The sequence below is a fragment of the Nelumbo nucifera genome, chromosome 7 (assembly GCF_055504915.1).
Source record: "Nelumbo nucifera cultivar China Antique chromosome 7, China Antique-T2T, whole genome shotgun sequence".
NCBI lineage: Eukaryota > Viridiplantae > Streptophyta > Magnoliopsida > Proteales > Nelumbonaceae > Nelumbo > Nelumbo nucifera.
Genome location: NC_142655.1, coordinates 2,518,742 through 2,539,984, shown reverse-complemented (window position 1 = coordinate 2,539,984; position 21,243 = coordinate 2,518,742). Strand labels below are relative to the sequence as shown.

The 21,243-nt window shown below is 35.8% G+C and overlaps 2 protein-coding genes across 5 annotated transcripts in view; both read right to left on the bottom strand.

The window, feature by feature from the left end:
* Nucleotides 1-1,642: 1,642 nt before the first annotated feature.
* On the bottom strand, nt 1,643-2,408 carry LOC148790091 (uncharacterized). Its single transcript, XM_088891152.1, has one exon. It carries the CDS (start codon nt 2,190-2,192, stop codon nt 1,818-1,820), a length of 375 nt encoding a protein of 124 aa, XP_088747278.1. The 5' UTR covers nt 2,193-2,408; the 3' UTR covers nt 1,643-1,817.
* A 7,654-nt stretch (nt 2,409-10,062) lies between these two features.
* Nucleotides 10,063-21,243, bottom strand: part of LOC104597598 (kinesin-like protein KIN-7K, chloroplastic) — a 68,548-nt gene continuing 57,367 nt past the window's right edge. For 2 of the 4 annotated variants that reach the window (XM_010259228.3, XM_010259227.3), the window contains exons 14-24: nt 21,109-21,216; nt 20,887-21,033; nt 20,559-20,741; nt 19,917-20,075; nt 19,553-19,786; nt 16,833-16,973; nt 16,622-16,744; nt 16,492-16,542; nt 14,352-14,399; nt 12,939-13,148; nt 10,063-10,833 (exon numbers count right to left, since the gene is read on the bottom strand). In XM_010259228.3, the coding sequence (XP_010257530.1) occupies nt 10,261-10,833; nt 12,939-13,148; nt 14,352-14,399; nt 16,492-16,542; nt 16,622-16,744; nt 16,833-16,973; nt 19,553-19,786; nt 19,917-20,075; nt 20,559-20,741; nt 20,887-21,033; nt 21,109-21,216 (1,977 nt within the window). In that variant the 3' untranslated portion in view covers nt 10,063-10,260. The remainder of the gene's footprint in view (nt 10,834-12,938; nt 13,149-14,351; nt 14,400-16,491; nt 16,543-16,621; nt 16,745-16,832; nt 16,974-19,552; nt 19,787-19,916; nt 20,076-20,558; nt 20,742-20,886; nt 21,034-21,108; nt 21,217-21,243) is intronic. The other 2 variants (XM_088891371.1, XM_010259229.3) reach the window with 1 other exon arrangement.

Here is a 21,243-nt window from a genome sequence, read left to right as displayed (position 1 = left end):
TTATTTTATTATCTTTGTCAAAATAATTAAAAATAAAAAACAATGAAAAATGAAAACATAAATGAGTCCCAACTCCCAACATGTTTAGGTTTTCCTTTTTCATTGTTTTTATTTTTAATTACTTTGACAAAGATAATAAAATAATGGACAATTTCTATTTAACGGAACAAAAACATTTGAATAAAATGCACATTAACTAGGATATATGTCACACAACTATTATATACTCGCTCATTGTGTTTACCTAATGTGCCTATTTCATCCAGACCCCTTTTTTTCACTCTTACCTAAGGTTCCAAACCTGTTCAGAGGGGTCGGTCTAAGGTTTCTCTACCCCTAAAACAGGTCAAAAGGCCAAAGCTTACATATTTGACATATGGGTATCCCCCCAATAATCCAATATGATATATATCGGCTGATAACAAAATTTTGAACCCCCTACTCTTACCAAACGCATCCTACAATATTACTTTTATATTTGGAGTTCGAATGCAATGCAGAAATGAATATTTACAACATGTTAAATCTTAATATCAACCAACTCGTAAACACATCACATGTCCATCTATTTATCTAGTCATTGGTTCGCATTTCACACAGTGTATGGACCATTCATGTTAATAAATTTTAACATATGACATCTCACTTTTATCATTAATTATTTTTTCTTTGCAACAATGCTTTGTACCGTAGATTTTGTCAAAATTGTCAATATATTATATAAAAAGCTCAAAAATCTTCAAAAAACATTGAAACATGCATAAGAAATTAGATTTGAATTTGATTGAATTAAATCCTATCCACTGTCTCCAAATTTAAATTCATGAAAGAACTCAACATTTGAGATGGGGATATCGTTGTCATGGATGGATTCATCTATTGTCCCTTGAGCCCCATTTTATTATCAGGAACCGAAAGTCTAAATAGTTCACGTGGATACTTGGCTCAAGTCACCGTTTCAGATCTATCTCCATCGTACAAATGTACAATCTAAAGTAGTTAACCTAACCATAAGAAATTAAGAAAAGGAGGTTCCATTTATTGTCCAATTAATTACCTCACAATCACAAACTCCCCAGGACGAAAGAGATCAAAGTCAAAATGCATGTTTGGCTACAAGGTTCTGCAGCTTTTGCTTCATTCATTCACCTATTTAATTAGTATAGATAATGGAAATTATTATATTGGTACGTGGGTCACGCACTCACGCTAGGCATTTTCTTCAACCGGACAGAGCATAGTTCAGAATCTGCAGAGTTCCATTCAAATTAATTCAACAGTCAAGCCAGAAAGGAGATGGCATAGCTTTTACAAAAGTTGCAGTAACTGACAAAAGATGCCACCCCCACTACATTTCCACCCAAAACATTCTCCAGAGTTATATCACCAGGATACCAAAAGGTCTCTCCATTGCAAGAGAATAGAAACCCCCAAAACTTTGCTATTCTTCACACTTCACACATCACCTCTAATCACCTTCACTTCCAGTACACATGGCATACATGCAGGGATTCCAGATGGTTTAAATGCAGTATAGCCACGCAAAATCAGCTCAATACTGAGATTATTCTCATCACATGGTTACGATCATCTGATAATTAGATATCCTAAAAAGAAGAAGAAGAAGAAGAAGAAGAAGAAGTAAAGCTTAATAAGATACAATAGAGTGATATAAGAAAAAGGGCAAGTAGCAAGCCTTGTACAATAAAAAGCAAGCCTACTCTTGCAGATATATAGCCGCGTGCATACTATAGTTACAGAGATACCCACATAACCATATCATATTAACATAATCATCTTGATCACCATCAATTTCATTATTTGCTTAGCAGAGGAAACCAACGTTCATGGAAGTAAGACTGATAAGAGATCATGAACATCAGAAGAACCAAGAGAGCTCCTACGCCCCAAGGAGTGCCCCCGGCCCTGTGAAGTGACTCTCTCTCCGGCAACGGAATGAAAAACGGAACCCTTCTTCGCTCGTCGCTCGACAACCAGTGCACTACAAGTAACAGCAGTAGGGGAGACACCATTACCACCAGCTTCACCTGATCTATCACGCTCTCGAACATCGACTCGTAGTTGATATACCATGAGAGACCCATAAAAAGGAGCAGGATAACACAGAAGAAACACAAGTGCAGAGGAGGAAACTGATAATAAGGAGAAGAGTAGTAATAATCGGAAGCCATGTCTTGTAAGATATGGGCCGGTCTCGGTCGATCGAAAGAGAGATGTTTTGTATAGTCTAGAGATGACAGTAGAGATCTGAGATCAACTCAACTCTGGTAGAACTTTTTCCAGAACTGACTGGTTCACCTGAGAAGAAAGGATTGGTATAGCTGCTTATATATAGTGGTCCGTTGGGTTTTTGCTTAATGAACTCTCTGTTCTCTGTTGAGGAAAAAGAAAGAAAGGAATAAAAATAAAAGAAGGGCTGTGTGTAGCTTTACTTGTGTTACAGGGATTCCACCTTTTGACGATCCATGGGGGATACTGCCAAGAACCGGTGAGAGTTTATTCATGGTTGAGATTCATGATTTAAGGAAAGAGTCAATGAGGTTGTGCCACGTACAACCGACCATGGACCATGACTTGTGGACGGAGAACCAGAGGGAGCCATAGAAAAAGAAAAGAGGTAGGGCATTATTGAGAAAAGAAAGCAGTAGAGGGATCCATTTGTGGTCCATGTCATCTCTTCAGGCTTTATAAATTCTATATTGATATTTTTGATAAAGTCAGCTGAGAGGCTCCAGAAAATGATGGATTCATCTATATCACATTTATCAACTTTGTATTACTTGGTTACTTGTCCACTTGGATGGATGATCGAGTTCTTCTTCTTCTTCTTTTTTTTTTTTTTCTTTTGTGATGAATATCTTCAACATTTATATTATAGATATAATATCCAATTACCCATCAGCTTAATTACTGGTCTGTGATGAATCTTTGTGGAAATATTGGATTAATGTCCAATCAATTTCAGTGCTGAATGTTACAGATGTAATTGGGTCTAGATCTAGTTAAATTAAATGAAAAAAAAATAGAGGTTTTTTTTTTTTTTTTATTATGTGACAACCCTGATTAATACTTTTAAACCTACTTTTGCAAAAAGTAGTGAAGGTTCATTTATTACCATTAGGTCTGGGGCCTTCTTTTTCTCCTTTTGGTTACACCTGTAGGAGACGAGACCCCTCACTTATTTGTCTCTTTTATTAATTGATCAATTACTTTATTATTATTATTATTATTATTTCGTTTTTCACTTTAAATGATCAATAGTCTATTTGCTTCTTACTTTAAACTAATTCAGTTATACAATTGAAACATCTAACTGGTTTAACTTTGCTACTCACAGTAATCAATGAGCCACTACATTTGCTAATCAAGTCATACATACATATTCGAGTCAAAGTCACAATTATACATTGGAATATGGCTTTTTTCAAGGAATGTAGATGCGCAAAGAAACTTTATATCCAGTGATTTTATCAACCAGGCTCATGAGAATAAGTAGAGTTCTCATCCTGAAAAAGCTCTCTCTCTCTCTCTCTAATATATGGGGCATAGCCTCATAGGTAGTATAGAAGACTTACATTTTCTAAACTCATTTTCAGACCATCTACGCGCACAGAAACGTAACAAGACCTGAATTAGCAAAGCCGTCCTTTGAAATTTGAATGGACACAGATCTTGTGTTCTAGCTAGTATACATTCTATGTATGATTTTGCCCACCCAAAGAGATGGCCCAGCCCACTTATTGGACAGCTGCGTGATGAAAGTTGTATACTCAAGGCTGCCAGCTTTATTGGGTTGATGGGCCCTTACTCTGTTGTATAGAGTAGAAGGGGTCTACAAGATCCCCAAAGATCTTTCCATCCATAAACAAGATCACAAGTCTTATACTTAACACACATGACTTGACAGGCCCCACCATTTCAATAAATAATCCCTAATTAATAATTAATATACAGCAGACAACAATGAACTCATCTATTCAATTAATTGGTTACTTTCGGTTTGGTGCGTAATCTCTTTGGGACCCAAATGGCATTTCTTTCAAGGATTTGTCTGGCTTGCATGAACTCAATTAACCATGATTTTCATGGAAAAAGTTTGGCTGTCTGAGAAAAACAGTATGGGCTCTGTTTGAAATTTCATGTGCAAAATACGTTGGCATGGGTGTAGAGTAAAGTAATTGCAATCAATATATTAATATATTTTTAGGATAAATTATAGATTACCACATATTTTAGGGTACAAATACAACCCCTTGTAAACTTCTATTTGTAACAAAGACACGCCTTTGAATTTTCAGATTCTAGTACTTTGCCTACATTCCATTATGGGCTTGATGGCAAAGAAATATTTCAAAAATGCACATCCAAAGTTCTGTTTTGTATTTTTTTATTGTATTCTTCAATTTTCTTTTTGTTGTATTTTTTTGTTCTTTTACAAATTTCAGTGTTTTCTATATTTTTCTTTTTCTTTGTTATTTTTTTCTTCATTTTTTTTTTGTTTTCTTATATTTTGTTTTATTTTCCTCTTTGTCTTCATTTTTTGTTGTATTTCCTGTATTATCTACAATTTCCTATTTTTCATTTATTTTCTGTTTTTGTTGTATTTTATCATTTTTTTTACAAAATTGTCTCATAAAATGATATAAGGGAAGTTTGGGGTTTTAGAAATGTTTAAACATGCACATGACAATGACGTGAAAATCTCTTAGGTAGGTAATTGACAGGATGCATGGGGTAAAGTGATAGAATTTAAAAATTATGGGTGGGACCCTTTAATGCAAATGAAATGAAAGTTTGGGGAGTTAAATGTCACTATCTCCAAAATAAGGATGACAGCCTATCATTTACCCATTTTTTTAATTAAGGTTCATTTGGTTCATAGTTGGAATCGCAATCACAATCAAAATCAAAATCAAAATCCTCCCGAATTGGAATCAAAATGATATATTCCCATAATCTGTTTGGTTTAGACAGGAATTGAAATGTGAGTTAGAATAAACTGGAATGGGATTTTATTCCCAAGAGAAAGAGAGGGAATGGCCATTCCCTTAAATGAGGAAATGCTAAATGGGATTCCAATTCCGTCCAACCAAACAGTTAGAATCGGAATGACTCATTCTGATTCCGATTCCAAACCCCTATTCCTAAAAACCAAACTGGCCCTCCAAAGGCAAAGAAAGAACTAATGGTGTAACATGTCATGCACAAGAGCCTCAAAACGGCCCAGGGCCCCATTTTGTGGTTGGAAACTTCTTTTTCCCATTTTGATGGCCCACTTCAAGAGAATCTTGGAGACTTCTTCCTTAACAAAATGGCATCTAGGTCTATATCTAGAATATGATTTGACCTTATAACATGGCCAGCCTTAGAAGTGGTAATGTCTCTTTCTGTGTTTGCTAGCTTATAGTCCATGACCCCAGAGTAGTAACGGAGGCATGCTTTACCCTTTGGGTTTACTTGTGTTTAGACCTGTTCATGGGCGGGGCCGGGCTTTTACTGTGTATTAACAAATTTTTTTAAGGCCCGAGCCCGAGCCCGAGCCCGAGCCCGGCCCTCATAAAAAGCCCGAAGCCCGAGCCTGGGCCCGGGCCCGAAATTTAGCCTATACTATTATTATTATTAATGTTGAAGCAGCTGAATAGAGAGAGATAGATTGAAATTATAAAGAAAAGAATAATATATATATATATATATATTAAATTATAAATATATATTTTAATAAATATTATATTATTTATATATTTTATATAATATATAAAATACATATTATATATTTTATAAAATATATAATACTGAGTCGGGCCGGGCTTTTTTGGCAAATCCCGAGCCCGGCCTGAAACACAGTCGGGCTTACTGTGTTAAGCCCGAGGTCAGGCCCGCGGGCCTAATTATATGACCAAGCCCGGCCGGGGTGCGGGCCGGGCCGTCGGGCTACCCGGCCCATGAACAGGTCTACTTGTGTTCATGAACAAAGCTACTCTATTACTGTTCCTATCTTTTAAGCTAAATTTGGAAAGATTATAAATACAAATATAAACAATGCACAACTGTAAATATAAGGTTTAGGAGGCATTCTTTTTTTGGATTTTGAGAGGGGGGAAAGTTGGTCAATGGGATTTTGGTTTCCATTGACCAAGAATTACTTGTTCTTTATTTTTTTCGGATTTATATGGGGATAAGGGAAAGTTTATTTTTCTGGGTACCACTTATCCAGGGGTAAGTGATGCCCATCTCCTAGGTGGATAAATAGCTTTTCCACCTAGGGGGTTGCCAACACTTGAATGGGACAAAAATGCCTCTTTTTAATAATAAATTTTTATGGTTAAAATGGTCATTGCCTTATTTACATGAGAAATAAAAGTATATGGATAAATGCACTTACCGGAATAAGTGTTTCTTAGGAAAAACTTACCCAAGTGACTGCATTTACTAGGGTAAATAACGAAAAAAGAACAGGGCTTAAAAATACAAAAATACAAGATAGTGTATATATATATATATATATATATATATATATATATATTTTATATTTGTACTCAAAATCACTTCAATTTTGAATTTAGAGTTCAACTACGAAACATTCATTAATATTGATTGCTCGCTTAAATCAAGATTTCAATCAATCATGTTAAAGTTTGCTTACTTTTCATTAATTCTTTTCACAAAATGTAATTTCACATTTAATAACCATCATATATGTATAACCAATCACATCTTTTTCTGCACAATGCAGCAGATGCTGCATAAATTTTGCCTTGGTCGTAAGAAAGTACTCTCTCCTAGCAGCATATAATTGGTTTAAAATGACTATTTAAAGCACTTGTTATACTTCTCTCTCATTTTGCTTTGGACCCGACAGCGTATATAATGTAATAGAACTTTTGCTGCTGCATTGGGATTTCTATTGTGAAGAAAAGTTCCCTAGAGGCCAAATTCCTCTCTTGAAGATCATCATGTTTTTTAGGAATTACATATTATACATTGCAGGAGATGAAGAAGGGCGGGGACAGAGCAGGTATGAATCTGTGGTGTAAGGTTTAAAGTATCACAATGTATTAATTAATGTATATATAATATTTATATAGAGTTAATGGTTAAAATGATTTAAAGAGTAATTATTATTATTTACTTCAAAAAAGAAAGAGTAATTATTATTTTATGGGATTCCTTGCAAATAAAAATTCTGCAGAAATCATGGGAATCTAGTCACATATTGTGAATATACATGTACATGTAGAGGACATGTTCCCAACGTGAGCAGGGCTTTTGCTTGATGGAGGTCTGGCTCTGCACAGGACCACAGCTATTTGCAAACTATCTTACACAAAAATTTTAAATAACAAAGAGTTTCCAAACTCAGTAAACTATCATACTTCAAACCTTGGGCTGTGGTCCATTGATCTTACCACGGAGAGCATGCAGTCATGCCGGTTTGATCCTACGCCTCATTTGTGGTGAGATGCCGAGCCTGCAGATGAGCCCAGATCTCTTGCAAGTAAAAACTCTGTTCACATAGCATCCAACCGCATATTAGGGTATCTCCCATTCATGGGGAAATGCTTCAAAGGTGCGGCTGAATTCCCATGCTTTCACAGTGTGAGCAGAGTTTTTGCTTTCAGAGAATCCCATCACCCTGGAGATCATGATGTTAGATCACAGATTTTGGGTTGTATTCATAGTTTTCTCTCAAACAATTATAATGATGGGGGCTGCAAACAAGAAGTCTCCGTTTCAAACAATGTCTACGTCCTTGTGCCAAATCTTCAAAATATGCTTGCAGTCTAATATTTATGTCAGAGGTGTCATTTAACGGGCATTTCTTCTTAATAAAAAGAGGAAGCCTTATGAAAATCCTTGATATATTCTAAACATTTTGGGAAGATCCAATTCCATGTTGAAAAAATTTGACTGGTTCTCAAGCTTTCTCAACATCAGACAGATCCATGGTCACAGATTTCATACCACAACCTTCATGTACCCAATTTCTCTAAATTCCCGACTCCCACCAAAAAATCACTCAGGATCGCATTTGGACTCCAAGATATACCACTAAAATTTTGACACATCATCTGATGCTTAACTGACCATCACCCACTGAAATTTTATAAATAAAACTTGATAAAATATAAAACCTTTATAAACAAAACCTAACTAAGTACTTACAGAATACTCCAGAGCCCTCACGTTCCCAGGCTCAAACCTTGCTCCTCAAACCATTAACGACAACAAGCTTTCATCAATGGTGTTCAAACAGCAACCATGATTCTTAACGGCAACGCCATTAGTGTTAACAGAAAGTTTCAAACATCGAAAGAGTGTTTAAGGCCCCAAGGGTGAACTACTGTGTTTAGGCTTTTTCGTCCGTCCTTCTTGAAAAAACATTTTCTTTTGCCTAGATTATATATTTTGATGAGAAGTAGAAACAAAGCTCCCATTCTCCAATTCCGTTTCTAATCTTGAAAACCCTAAAATACAGAAGCCAGAAAGGGAGAACGAAAAAGCTAATGAACCCACTGATTTGTATCAAGAAATCCCTGTAAATACTAAAATCTGAAACCCTAGACTCCATTTAAAATTGAAAATTTTGAGAGTCTACCAAGAAAGAAAACCTTGTGTGAGACTTTGGAGCTATTGTTTTTACTCGCAGAAGCTTCATGTGGAGGAAGAAGAGACGTCTCGTATCTTGCAAATCCAAAGGCAGAACAACGTTGTTTACCCCATTAATGGTTGGGGGAGAAGGATTTGAGTTGCATTTGAACCGAGAACATGAGCGTTTTTCTTTCTTTATTTAGAACGTGAGGGTTTGTTTAAAAACGTGAGGGAACAAGGGTGAGAACGTGAGAGTTTCGATGTTTTTGTCAGTATTTAGTTTTTATTTACAAAAATTTTATATTTACCAATTTTTGTTTAAAAATATTTTTATCAGTCATTACTAGCATTAAAGCTTCAGCCGGTTTTAGGTATGACCAGAAGAGCAGCGAATGACGTGTCAAAGTTTCAGTGGACTCGAAAACAAAACCCTTCAAATTCAAATGCACTGAATCCAACCCAGGGTTACTATTTACTAACATTGGGCCTGTCCGTATTTTTCCACAAAATATAGGCCTATAGAGTAAATTACTTACAGACTGCTATCCTGTACTTAGGGGGTGTAACATTTGGCGCCTTGAAAATACCAACCTAAACTTTCAGATTTAAGCATTTTGCTCCACCGTTGGCATCCTGTTACTTAACTTGAAAAAAATATTCTCATGCCACTGTCATTTGCGTGTTTAAACATTTCTAAAACCCTAAAACGCCCTTATGACACCCTTTGTAGAAAATAATAAAATACAAAAAATGAAAATGAAAAGAAAAGTAAAACAAACTGCATATAATATAGAAAATATGACAAAATATAGAAAAAGAAAAAATTGCAGAAAATACAACAGAGAAAAAAAGGAAAATACATATAACAATAAAATTACAAAAAAAAAAAAAACTAAAAATGCAACAAGAGATACTGTACTTTAAGAAGCCTATTTTTGTTATTTTGATATTTTCTCCTCTCAACCATGGACATTTTAGTAGCTTTACCTCTTTTTCTGATAAGATATTTTAGTAGTTTTACCTTTACCATCAAATCTGTCAACGAGGCAGGGGCAAATTGCTGGAATCTTAAAGTTTAGGGTGGGTCTTTGTTACAAATGAAAATTAAGGGAACAGGCGCTTTAGTTATTCAGCAGGCTGTGGAACCAACGATAAGGTTTCACGCCAGTATTTAGACACATGGGCCCATATCTTTTATAGTAGGGCCTATGAATTTATTACTGGGGAATCTCGTTATTGGTTTCACAGTCCGCTGAACAGTTAAAGCCTTCGGTTAATCTGAATTCAAATTAAGGAGGCCAAGTGTCACTATCCTCAAAGTACAGGATAACATCTGTCCCTCCCCAAAACTTGTATTGGCGGGTGCCTGTGCACTGGGAAGGGGCTAACTCAGGTTGTCTAGACCCTCGTCAGTTGTCTCCATCTGTAGTTTAGTAAAGATTGATTCATCTGTTTTGCTGCAAGTTCTAGTTTAAGGGCAATAGCAAGAGAACAATGTGACAATAGAGCTTAGTAGAACCGATTAAAGTGGAATAACACGAATTTTGCACTATGACAAACTTGATTTCTGAGTCCCCCCCCCCTTTTTCCTCTTTTTCCTTCATTTCTTTCCTCTTCACTTACATAATACCCCGTGGCATTGAGCCAATTCTATTGAAATCTCTTTGTATCTATTGATTCGTCCCAAAGTTCACTACCATCTACTCTATGGGATATATAATCATTATTCTCATCTCCATAAGATTTCAGCTTTGCCACCATAACCCACATGTTAGCAAGTTCATTCTCAAGATAAGCTTCTCTTTGTTTAGATTCCTCCACCTTCTTCTGAAGCTCTGCTTCTCTTTGATCCTTTTCTATCAGTGCAGCTTCATATGACAGCTCTCTCTCTCGACTCATGGCTAGTTCTCTCTTTATGTCTGCAGATCCTGCTTGGTCATGCCTCTTGATATGTCCATCTCTTCTGCTATTTCGAGCAGTACCAATGGGTTTTCGCTGGGAGGAGGAATTCTTTAGTGTAGCCAAGTCAGCAGCTAGTCTCTCATTATGGTTCATAAGCTTGGCGACTTCTTCTGATAATGCCTTCAGCTCCACTGCTGCAGCAGATGCCAACCCCTTAGCATATGAGCTCTCTTCTGCCAGCTTTCGATTTCTGATTTCAAGCAGTTCTTTTGCTTCTGTTAATTCAGTCATTTTCCTCTTCTGTTCTTCAACCTCGGTTGCCTAATTGTCAAAGAGAGCAATTATAATGTTAACCAGGCTTACCATTTCATTCAATATAATTCTACGGCATAATATAAACTGATGTATCACATGCAAAAAAGAAATTCTACAATATCATAATAAACAGGACATTTTCTTCTTCTACTAAGAAGCAAAATGTTTATCATATATTCGTATTCCATATTATCTATCTTGATCTAAGGTGTATATCTTCTTTTGCTAATTTGGCTCAAAGTTTAAAATAGAGATGTGCAAAGTGTCAGGTAAAATTGATTATGCTATGTGTTATCCTGTAAATTGGGTAGGCTTGGGTGTATGACACCGATATCTTGTGTTGAAATATTTTAATTTGGGATCTCTGGAGTTTCCAGACTGACATAAGTTGCACACAAAAGCAACACAGTTCCAGGATTAATACAAATATCAAAATAAATTATTCTAGAAGTGTATCATATTTGTGCTTCCAGTATAGTAAAAGATGTAATAGTTGTATCAATAGAAGATGCCGTGATAAGGGGTTTCCTACAGAATTAGTTGGGATCTTGCTCTATGATTGTAGCTAACAGGATAGCCCTTAGATTAAGTTGAGGTCTCTCTCTCTCTCTCTCTCTCTCTTGAAGTATAAAAATAAGAGAGCCCTTCTCCAAGGATTCAAAACAATTTCCCCCCTGTAGTTCAATCTGTAGGTGACATGAAAGTTACTGGAATCTGGAAGTGGCAATCATTCAATAGCTCTCTATATACTTGTAGTATCCTATTTTAAACCTTTAATAAAGAATGATATAGTTTGACATCATGCTGATTTTACTAATGCAGAAAGTTCACTTGCTAAGAATCCAAAAGCAGTAGTCTTTCAGGTAGAAGAGTTCTGTTTTTGGTATTTTGATTTCTTAACGTAAGCCTAGTGTTTACATATTCCATGATCATGCTTTAATAGATTGGAATTGGTATTCCCAAAGTTATTTTTTTTTTTTGAAAAAAGGTAAAGTAAGAATTTTATTGCATAGCACACACAAGAAAAGAATACAACATACACCCAAGAGGAGAGGGCAGGACAAACAAACCAGTCCCCCCACCTGGGACAAACATCACATTACACATCCCATAAGCTCTTCGAGTTCAGCAACAGGAACATATTCTGGTGCTTGAAGTCATCTACAATGGAAACCCAGGTCTCCGATCTACCCACAGCAATACTAATTAACCCATCAATGCCTTTTCGTTTAATGTTAGAGAGTCTAGCAGCAATCCTTCACTGAGCAAGGCACCGACCAATTCAGACCAGCAGCTTTGATGAAATGCCACCAGATCTCAACAAGTTACCAGGAAATGGATGCAAAGATGGTCAACAGACGCAGCCTCCCAGCCACAGAGGCCAAGCTTAAGTCCTGGGTCAGCAAATTGCTTCTCAAAATAAAACTCTTGGTAAAACACTTACAAAGGGCTGCAGCCCAAACCAAGAAATTCAGCTTCAAGGGGACATTGGGTTCCAGACCTGCTTGGTTGGAAAGCATATTTAGTTTGACCCATATAATCCACACACAGATGATTTAACAGAAAAATGCCCATCATAATTCCATCTCCATCTCCAGATTCTCCACTTATCCATCTGATTTACCTCAACAGACTGATCCTTCAACAAATGAAGCAGCCCAACAACCCAATCCCGGAAACTTCTCCTGAATCTGGGACTCCAAATCACATTTCCCCCCAATAATCTCATAAAACTCCGCAACTGAGGCATCCTTATTCTTGGCTAATCGAAATAATTGAGGGAATAACTCTTCCAAAGAAGTTCAGCACACCAATGATCCTTCCACAACAACAACCTGCTACCATCACCCACCTTGTAGCCAATACCCTTCGAGAAACACAGGATGATTTTCATGATTCCTTTCCAAAGAGAGCAGCCATAGGAAGACAGAGTATAATAGGTTAGCTTCATGTACATGTAAACCAAACATTTTTATTATTATGAGAATGATTCATTTTATTTCATCAATGGAAACTTGTCTAGGTTAGTATGAGTTTGTGGATGAATTTAATAGGTTAGCTCCAAATAGCTAGAACTGAAAAACCAATAAATAGGTTTACATAACTAAAACCTGTTCTTGTATTGGCAAGTCTTCATTAGCATCTCCAAGGACTGCATCTTCTTTTCTGAGAGCAACTTCTTCTTGGAAGCTTCTCTCTTCAGTGTAATGCTGTGAATGTGCTGTTACTGAAACTGAACTAGAACTCCTCAGCTCTTGTGCTTCGGCCAGCTGTTGTCTCAAGGAAATGATTGTTTCCTGCAATCCTTCACACTCGCGGATCTGCAAGAAAAAGGATATTTGACAACGAATCAGTTACCATTGCCAATAGTATAAAATATTTGTTACACTTCACCTTTTGCAGGTAGGGGACATGAAATCCATGGGGAATCCAAATGCTTGACCAGATACATATCACCAAAACTTTAGGCCCAAGTAATAAATTTTGTGAAATTTTGGTAAGACTTGGGGGGATATTACTGACTTGAAATCTATACAGGAAAAGCTACTTTAACTAAAAAGGTAAGCCTTTATTTATTTATTTGAATTACTTATAATTGTATTATTCTAAACCAAGATGAACAATTCCCTTGATACTAAATTCAATAAAATAGTAATACTTCTAACGAATTTTGCATCCAAAGTCAATTAAGCACTAACTGAACCATGCTGTATCTTATTTACTTTTATGTTTCTTGTTATATACTGTGCTTGATAATTTGTAGATGATGTGCTTAAACAGCTCCAACACACAAGATCCACCCTTAAACAGTTATAGATGATGTGCTTGATAATTTGTATAAATGTAGATATACATGAAACAATAAATGGATAAACCACTATGTAAGAGTTAATTTAATTTGGTACAGAATGTAATAATATTTTGGGAGCATACATTGGGTAATGGCTACTTTATTTGCTAGCTGGGTTGTTTAATGAAGAAAACATAAACAAGCCAGCAATCTTCCACATGGCAAGATGGTTATGTTCCTTAAAAGGCCCTGCATGTTTCTCTAGCCACCCTCTATTCATTTTACAATTTCAGCCCCAAAGCCATTGTCACATGTCCAGAACAAGCCTTTTTATTGTCGGAAAACTTTAAATTAAAAAGTATGAAACTAAAGATTGGTAATATCATTCAGGAAAAATACCAATACAAGGTATAGGACTAATGTGAACTGGAAGATTGAACACATGACCAATCATACTCATGTAATTGTGATACATGTAAACCTGTAGATGCCTAACATATTGGTACCAGACATGATACGTACCCTATGCAACGGAAGTGAGCATGGATGCTTCTAATATGCTGAACAGAAGTAACACATAACAAGTATATAAGATGGTATTTTTAATGAATTGTACTATGAGATATCAATATATTAGAAAATTAATTAAATTTGGCAAAATGTAACAAATGAGGTCACTCTCATTTTTGCACTCATAAAGCTCTAGGTGCATTGGTTGTAACAGTTTTAGTACCTTTTCGTTGAGCTGCTCTTGAATTATTCTGTTATCCGCAACCTTCACCTGAAACAAATGATGCATCAAAGTTCCTCACATATGATAGAAACTTGAAAGAAGCATGACAAATACTGAAGGCTATGAAACATCAGACAAAACAACCAAGTCAGGGATAGTATGATATAGAAGCATATAAAACCAATATATCTAACATGGAATTAGAAAGTCTAGAAATTCACATTCACATGTTGAGAGCAGCATGGATCCAGGTGAGGAGGTGGGCGCATCCAAAAACCAAAATAAATAAATAAATGAAAACTCCATGGTAGATTCTCCTCTGTCAGTGTAGCAGCTCTCTCATTGGTCCTTTCTCCATGTAGACCTCCTCCCCCAAATCCATTACTCTCTTCTTAGTTTATGTGGCAGTATGGCTGCAAATGGATTGAATCAGATTGGATGTAGGTAGATCCAAATTTGATTCATTTATATTGGAATTCCAATTGTATCTTATCCATTGGATTTATGTTGGAATTCCAATTGTATCTTATCCATTGGATTTATGTTGGATATTAATTGAATTCAAATTGCAGTTGGATATTGAATAGTATAAATAAATTAAACTAAAATTGATCAAATGTCATATAGTATTAAAAAATGAACAAAAAAAAAAAAAACTTTGATGTTATACTTTATGGACACAATTAATTGAAAATTACTTATATGAAACTTGAACCTATGGAAAATTTATTAAAACACAGCATTCAAATCAACTTTACTAATAGATACAATATAAATTTTAAGTATATGAGCGTATATATTTGAAGCAATTCAAATTGGATTGGATAGGGGTGGATCCATATTCAATCCAATTATAAATGGATCGAAATCAGATTACACTTAATGAGATTGAATCCGAATTTGAAAAGATACAAAAGGATACCATATGCAGCCCTAAGTGGCAGCAGCCAATTTGTCCCTACTTTGGTTCACCTACTTCCTATGGATCTAATATGGGTTATCTCTAAATCTTACTTTATCTTTTACATATCATTCTAGCTATACTCACTTGACCTTCTCCACTTTTTTCCTCAACTCTCACCTTTCCACCATAACTTACTTTGTCAGCACTATTATTATTTTCATTAGTAGTGCTCTAATGAGAGTGACCTCACGATAAGAACCATAGTGTGCACTCTTGAGCTTCCATTTCTCCATATACAAAGGATCAGTGCCCACTATGAATGGATTTCATTTAAATATTGTTATACCAAAACTCCCCGGTATTGGATTGATCATTGATCATATATGTTCAATTCAAATATTAGAGTTTATTGATGTGGTAAGGCTAATTGATCTGCAAATAAGTTACAAAATTTTCATGATTAAATGTAACCAAACAAGATTATTTAGGCCATTTGACTGTGGGTCTTGACTTTCCATACAAGCTCTTATTGAAGGGTGCCCTATTTTTAGAACCTCCCTATTTCCATTTCTTTATTATTACATTAGAAACTCAAGAAGTTTAATTCTGTTCAGTTCTTTTCTAAATAAAAGCATAACATAACTCCAGAACCTTCATACCATGTGTCACATACACAATACTGTTACCACAATTATTTTTCCATTTTCATATCATATTAAACAAGCTTCTTAAAATGATTGTGCTTGTATGATCCATATTGAAAATCTTAACCATCAATTTCGAAAGAGAACAAGGATCCTTTGATGTTACTCTACTGGGCTGATTCTGTAAGGTAAATTTTTATATGCTAAGCATTCAAATTTATTCAATTAAAACCAAAAACATATTACAGCATAAAAGAATAGTATTTCAACTATTGAAAAGTCATTGCCTGATCAAGTAATAAACTAAGACCATATAACATATAACAAAAATTTATTGCGCCAATATAATAACAAGAATACTTAATATTTTTTAGTAGAGTTGTTAAACACAATAAATAATAAAAACATTGTGAGAAGTTAATATCAATAATTAACCAATAAAAAACACCTTTAAGGATTATACACGTTTCCATAAAGTTATATCAAATTTTAAAATTACCATCATAATTAGTTCAATTGAAAAATGCCTAATATATTCCCCCAGGCAAAAGGAGAAATTTCTGCCTGCCCAACTTAGATTAGAGAAAATTACCTCAAGTTTGAAGGACTTCTCATTCAATTGAGCAACCACTTCAGCAAAAGACTGCAGCATAAAATGATACCCAGATGAACAATAAGCTAATAGGTGAAGATAAGCAAATAACTTAGGCACTAGCCTTTACCTGTGACAACTCCAAGGTGTCCTTGTTTTGAGATGTTAGGATGGAAACAGCAATCTGTTTTTCTAGGGAAGCTATCTGTTGTTTTTTCACCATGATTTCATCATTTAGCTTTTGTACATTCACCTTCAGTTCAAAAGATCATCGGGATTTTTCTTATTATGCATATTCATATTATTTAGTAATGCAGAAACAAAAATTTTAAGTTCATTACATGAATTTGTTCCTTCTTAGGGTTGTTTGCAGCCTCTTCTGACAAGCGCTTTAAAGCAATTTGGTGGAGCGCCACCTCTCCAGACAAAATATTTTGCTGTTCTCTTAGCAGATCAATTTGGTCTGTCATTTTTATGCTGGCCTGACATCATTAGGAAAATCTTAAATTTGAAGACACCCGCATGTAGAAAATGTAATTGCTAACATGTAATATTCAAGAACCAACATGCTATAGTTTATTTGCAAAAGACAACAACGTTACAGGAACCTGCCAAAGTTATGCTACTAATGAAATCCACTGGGAGGAGAAAAATCAAATTCTCAGAAATTTGAGAGATAATTGGCCTAAGTTTTTTCCTTTTTATTTTCCTGGGCAAAGGGATCCATGACTCAACTCAACGAAGCTTCATCTCAACTCACAAAGCATAATGCACATTATTTCATCATGAAAACAATAAAAAATGATGACAAAAAAAAATCCAGTTAAGAAACAATACACACGGTCTGGGTCAATAGCCCATCCATTTTTACCACGTGTCTCTCTTCTTCTCAAATAGACTGCTACCCATTCCTCTCTTCTATTTTTCTGTTTCTCTCCTCTGAAACCAGACTTGTTATATGATATCAGAGTAGAGATTGCAGTAATCCAGTTTTCTTCTCTCTCTTTTCTCCTTTATTTTCTTTTTCTTCACTGCAATGGTGCAACCTGTACTGCTTGCTATAGATCTCTGAGAATTCAGTCCAATCAGGTGTTTTGACTTGAGTAAGGAAGAAAGAAAGGTGATGGAATGGAAGCCCCCAGGTACCAATAAAATCAAGCTGGACTTTGGTGGAAGCTCTTTAGGTAACCCGGGCCTGGCAGACATTGGTGGTTTGTTTAGAGACTCTTCAAGAAAAGTATTGGCAATGTATGTATTCAGGTCCTTTGGGGGTGGGTCACTCTCAAAAGCCTAAGCTGTTAGCGCTGCTACAATGTCTAAAACTTGCTAAGCAAGCAGATTTAAAAAACCCGGAGGCTGAAGGTGACTCACGACTAGTGATTTCTTGGATTACCAATAGGGGTAATGTTCTTGGGAACTGTTGTGGATTTAATTCAGATTTTGAATGGGGTGGTTTTGGACCCTTCAAAAAGGGATAGTATAATTTGGACTTTGTCCCCCTCTGGGGCTTTTTCTTGGGCTTCTTTCTTTAAGTCCTTGGCACAACAGACCAACAATTTTATTCAGTCTTTCCCAGTTAAGAAAATATGGGGTGAGCAGATCCCTCCAAGGATTGGAGCTTTTTGTTGGGAGGCATTCCTGGTAGATGTAACACATGTGATTTACTCCAGAAGAAAAAGGCCAAATTGGTGCCTGTCCCCAAATCGGTGCACCCTCTGCAAGGCTAATGGTGAAAGCTCCTACCACTTACTAATTTCCTGTCCTTTTGTTTCTGATATATGGTAATGGTTTATTTCTTTATTTGGTTGCAGGTGGACCCTTCCACCAGATATACAAAACTTGTTTACCACCTCTTTCCTTAGATGGCCTAAGAAAAGGGGTAGGGTTATGTGGAGGTGTGTGATGGCTACCATTTGCTGGACTATATGGGAAGAGAGGAACTCTAGGACCTTTTCTGATAAGGAACAAGGAAGGTATCATTGAGGTAATATTGGTTAGGATGGTGCATTGGCTGAAGTCTTTGGATATGTTTGCTGATGTCTCTACAGTTGTGCTATTGAATAGCTGGCTAGAAGTGGAAAATTCTGCTTCTTTTTCATCAGTTGCCTCTTGCTTATGGTCTCCACCAGCCCAGGGTGTGAAAAATTAAACTTTGATGGCAGTAGTGAAGGTAATCCTGGGCCCTCGGGTGTTGGTGGGGTGTTCAGAGATGAGAAGACTCAAAGCTGGTTACAGAAGGACAATGGACTGTGGAAATATGCAAATGAAAGAAGGGAAGCTAAATGGTTAAATAGGTGGGTGGAAGTTCAGTTTCAATGGGTGAAGAGCTGCAAATGCTTTTGCAGATACATTGGCAAAACAAGGGTTGGGAAGGGAACAAATGTTTTGGACTGTACTGTAATCCTCTTTTCTTTTCTTTTTTTTCGGGAGAGTTGAGCCTCTTTACCTCTTCCCAGATTATTGTAATTTTATTGTCCACTAATAAATTGATTTCTGTTATTGATAAAAAAAAAAGTGAGATTGAAAGCTTGGCAAGGGAGCTCAATGCCTGTTTTACATGGATTAGGAGGACTGCCAATGGGATGGCTGATTGTTTAACTAAACAGGGGGTCTACAGGCAGCAGCTTTTTTGAGCTGTACTGTAATATTTTGTTGGGCATAAATTATCTTGCTGTGCCTTCTGTAATTCTGTAACCTGTTTACTCAGTTATTAATAAAATTCTTCTCTTTCTAATAAAAAAATGTTCCTTATCAACTCCAAACAATAATTAAGTAGAAATCCCTATTTTAAGTAGATTGTTATCTTTATCATTGACCGAAAATTATATTTTACAAGATGTTCATCCAAAATGAATATTTGAGAAATCTGTATTTTAAGTAGATTTTTTATCTTAATTAGTTGTATGCATCACAACTAAAGACAATTTCATTCAGCTAGATACCGTCCAACATAGTAAGGCAAGTCACCACAAAATCCAGAGAGAGAGAGAGAAAGAGAGAGAGAGTAAGCAGTAGCCCATAAGGAGAACGCATATGGAATTGATAAGTTCAAAGGATATACCAACGGTGCATCTGATACAGAAAATCTATCATCATGAACTTCTCTATCCTGTCCAACCTCCAACAAAACATCGACAGGAGTGCTTTCAGTAAGTAAAGAATTAGAAATTCTAGGTTCTGTGGAACAATTAATGCTTTCTGCCTGAGGAGTTGAAGGTGCAGTAGTTGACTTTCTCACACTTGATTTATCACCATCTATGCTTGTCAATGTTGTGAAGCCATTATCTCGCTTCTGCTAATATAATATTATATAAACATCAACTGAAGAAATTACTGGAACACTTTGAGAACACTACAAGCATAAAATAATGTATGGCACCATGAAGTATTAGCATGTTTCTTTAGTAAAACAAGTTGTAACATACCCGCAACTTGAACCAATTTAGCAATCCATGCTTTCGGCTTTTTTTTTCCTCCTTGGAAGAATCATCTGTATTTTCACTGCTGCCTTCTAGAGAAACATACAAGTCAATGTTTTCGTCATCCAAGATCAAATCTCGCCTTTTGTATGGGAGGTATGCAATCTGTAGAAACAATTTATGCAATGAAATCAAGGAAAACTGGCAAAAAAAATAAATGAAAATTATCTATTGTGAGTTCTTTTTCTTTAATCATTTTAACTTAAGGTTATCTCCAACCTCAAGCAAACAGAGAAAGAAAAGAAGGACGAATTCTATAATTCTGTGTTCAGATTGGAGAGGAAACTGAAACACAGCTTAGAAAAGAATTTGATTTTATGCAATTTTCTGTATTTGTTGTTTAGCCAAAAAGCATGGCCAAGTAGAACCAGAAGGTAGTGGGTTTTTCTCAGCTAAAGAGAAAAGTTTTTCCAAAGGGTGGCTAGTCAAAACCCATTGACTCAAGGGAGGTTGGAATCCTCCTTCACCTTTGGCTCCCCTGAATCCAAATACAGCCTGACTATACATCCAACAGAATAGACACTGGATGTCACTAATTTATAGCCAGAGGAAAAAAATAATATGCAAGAGAATTTTCCAGTAAACTACCTCTTCTTCTCCAAAAGAATGCCTTCTCCTGTGACCAGGGTGTTGAGAAAATCTAGAAGATTGTGTAGCCTTTGTGGACACTAGAATTAACTTTGTCAACCGTTGAATCCTACTCAGAAGAACAGCTTTAGCTTCTTCTTCTTGTTCCAATCTTGATTGCAGCTTGACTTGACCATCTTCTAACTTTTTAGATTATATCACAGAAAAAGAATTTGGTCAAATTATCTGCAAAATTGTTTCAAATGGATATAGATTTCATGACAACCGTGAAAAGATCAATATAGAATAAGTAAAGAAATGACTGCACAAGCCGCCTCACTATTGATACCTTTTGTTTTAGAAGCATAATGTCATCATCAATAACATCTTTCAATGGTGGTACAGTAATGATACCCCTTTTCAGTTGTTCCAACTCTTCCTTTAAAATTTGGATCTCATTTTGGTATTTCTTGATGAGTGATTTCTCATCAATTATCTGTAGATGATAAGACTATGTCTGTCAGCTACCAAGTACAGGTATCACATAAATCATAAAAGATAGAAAGACTACCTTGTTTTGTGATGCTTGAATTTCAATATGTTTTGCACGATGGGCAAACTTCAATGTGTTATGTGTTTCTTCTGAATTACTTGATGAAGGAGTAACAGTGCAAATAAGCTGTAGTTTCAACCATAAATAGACACA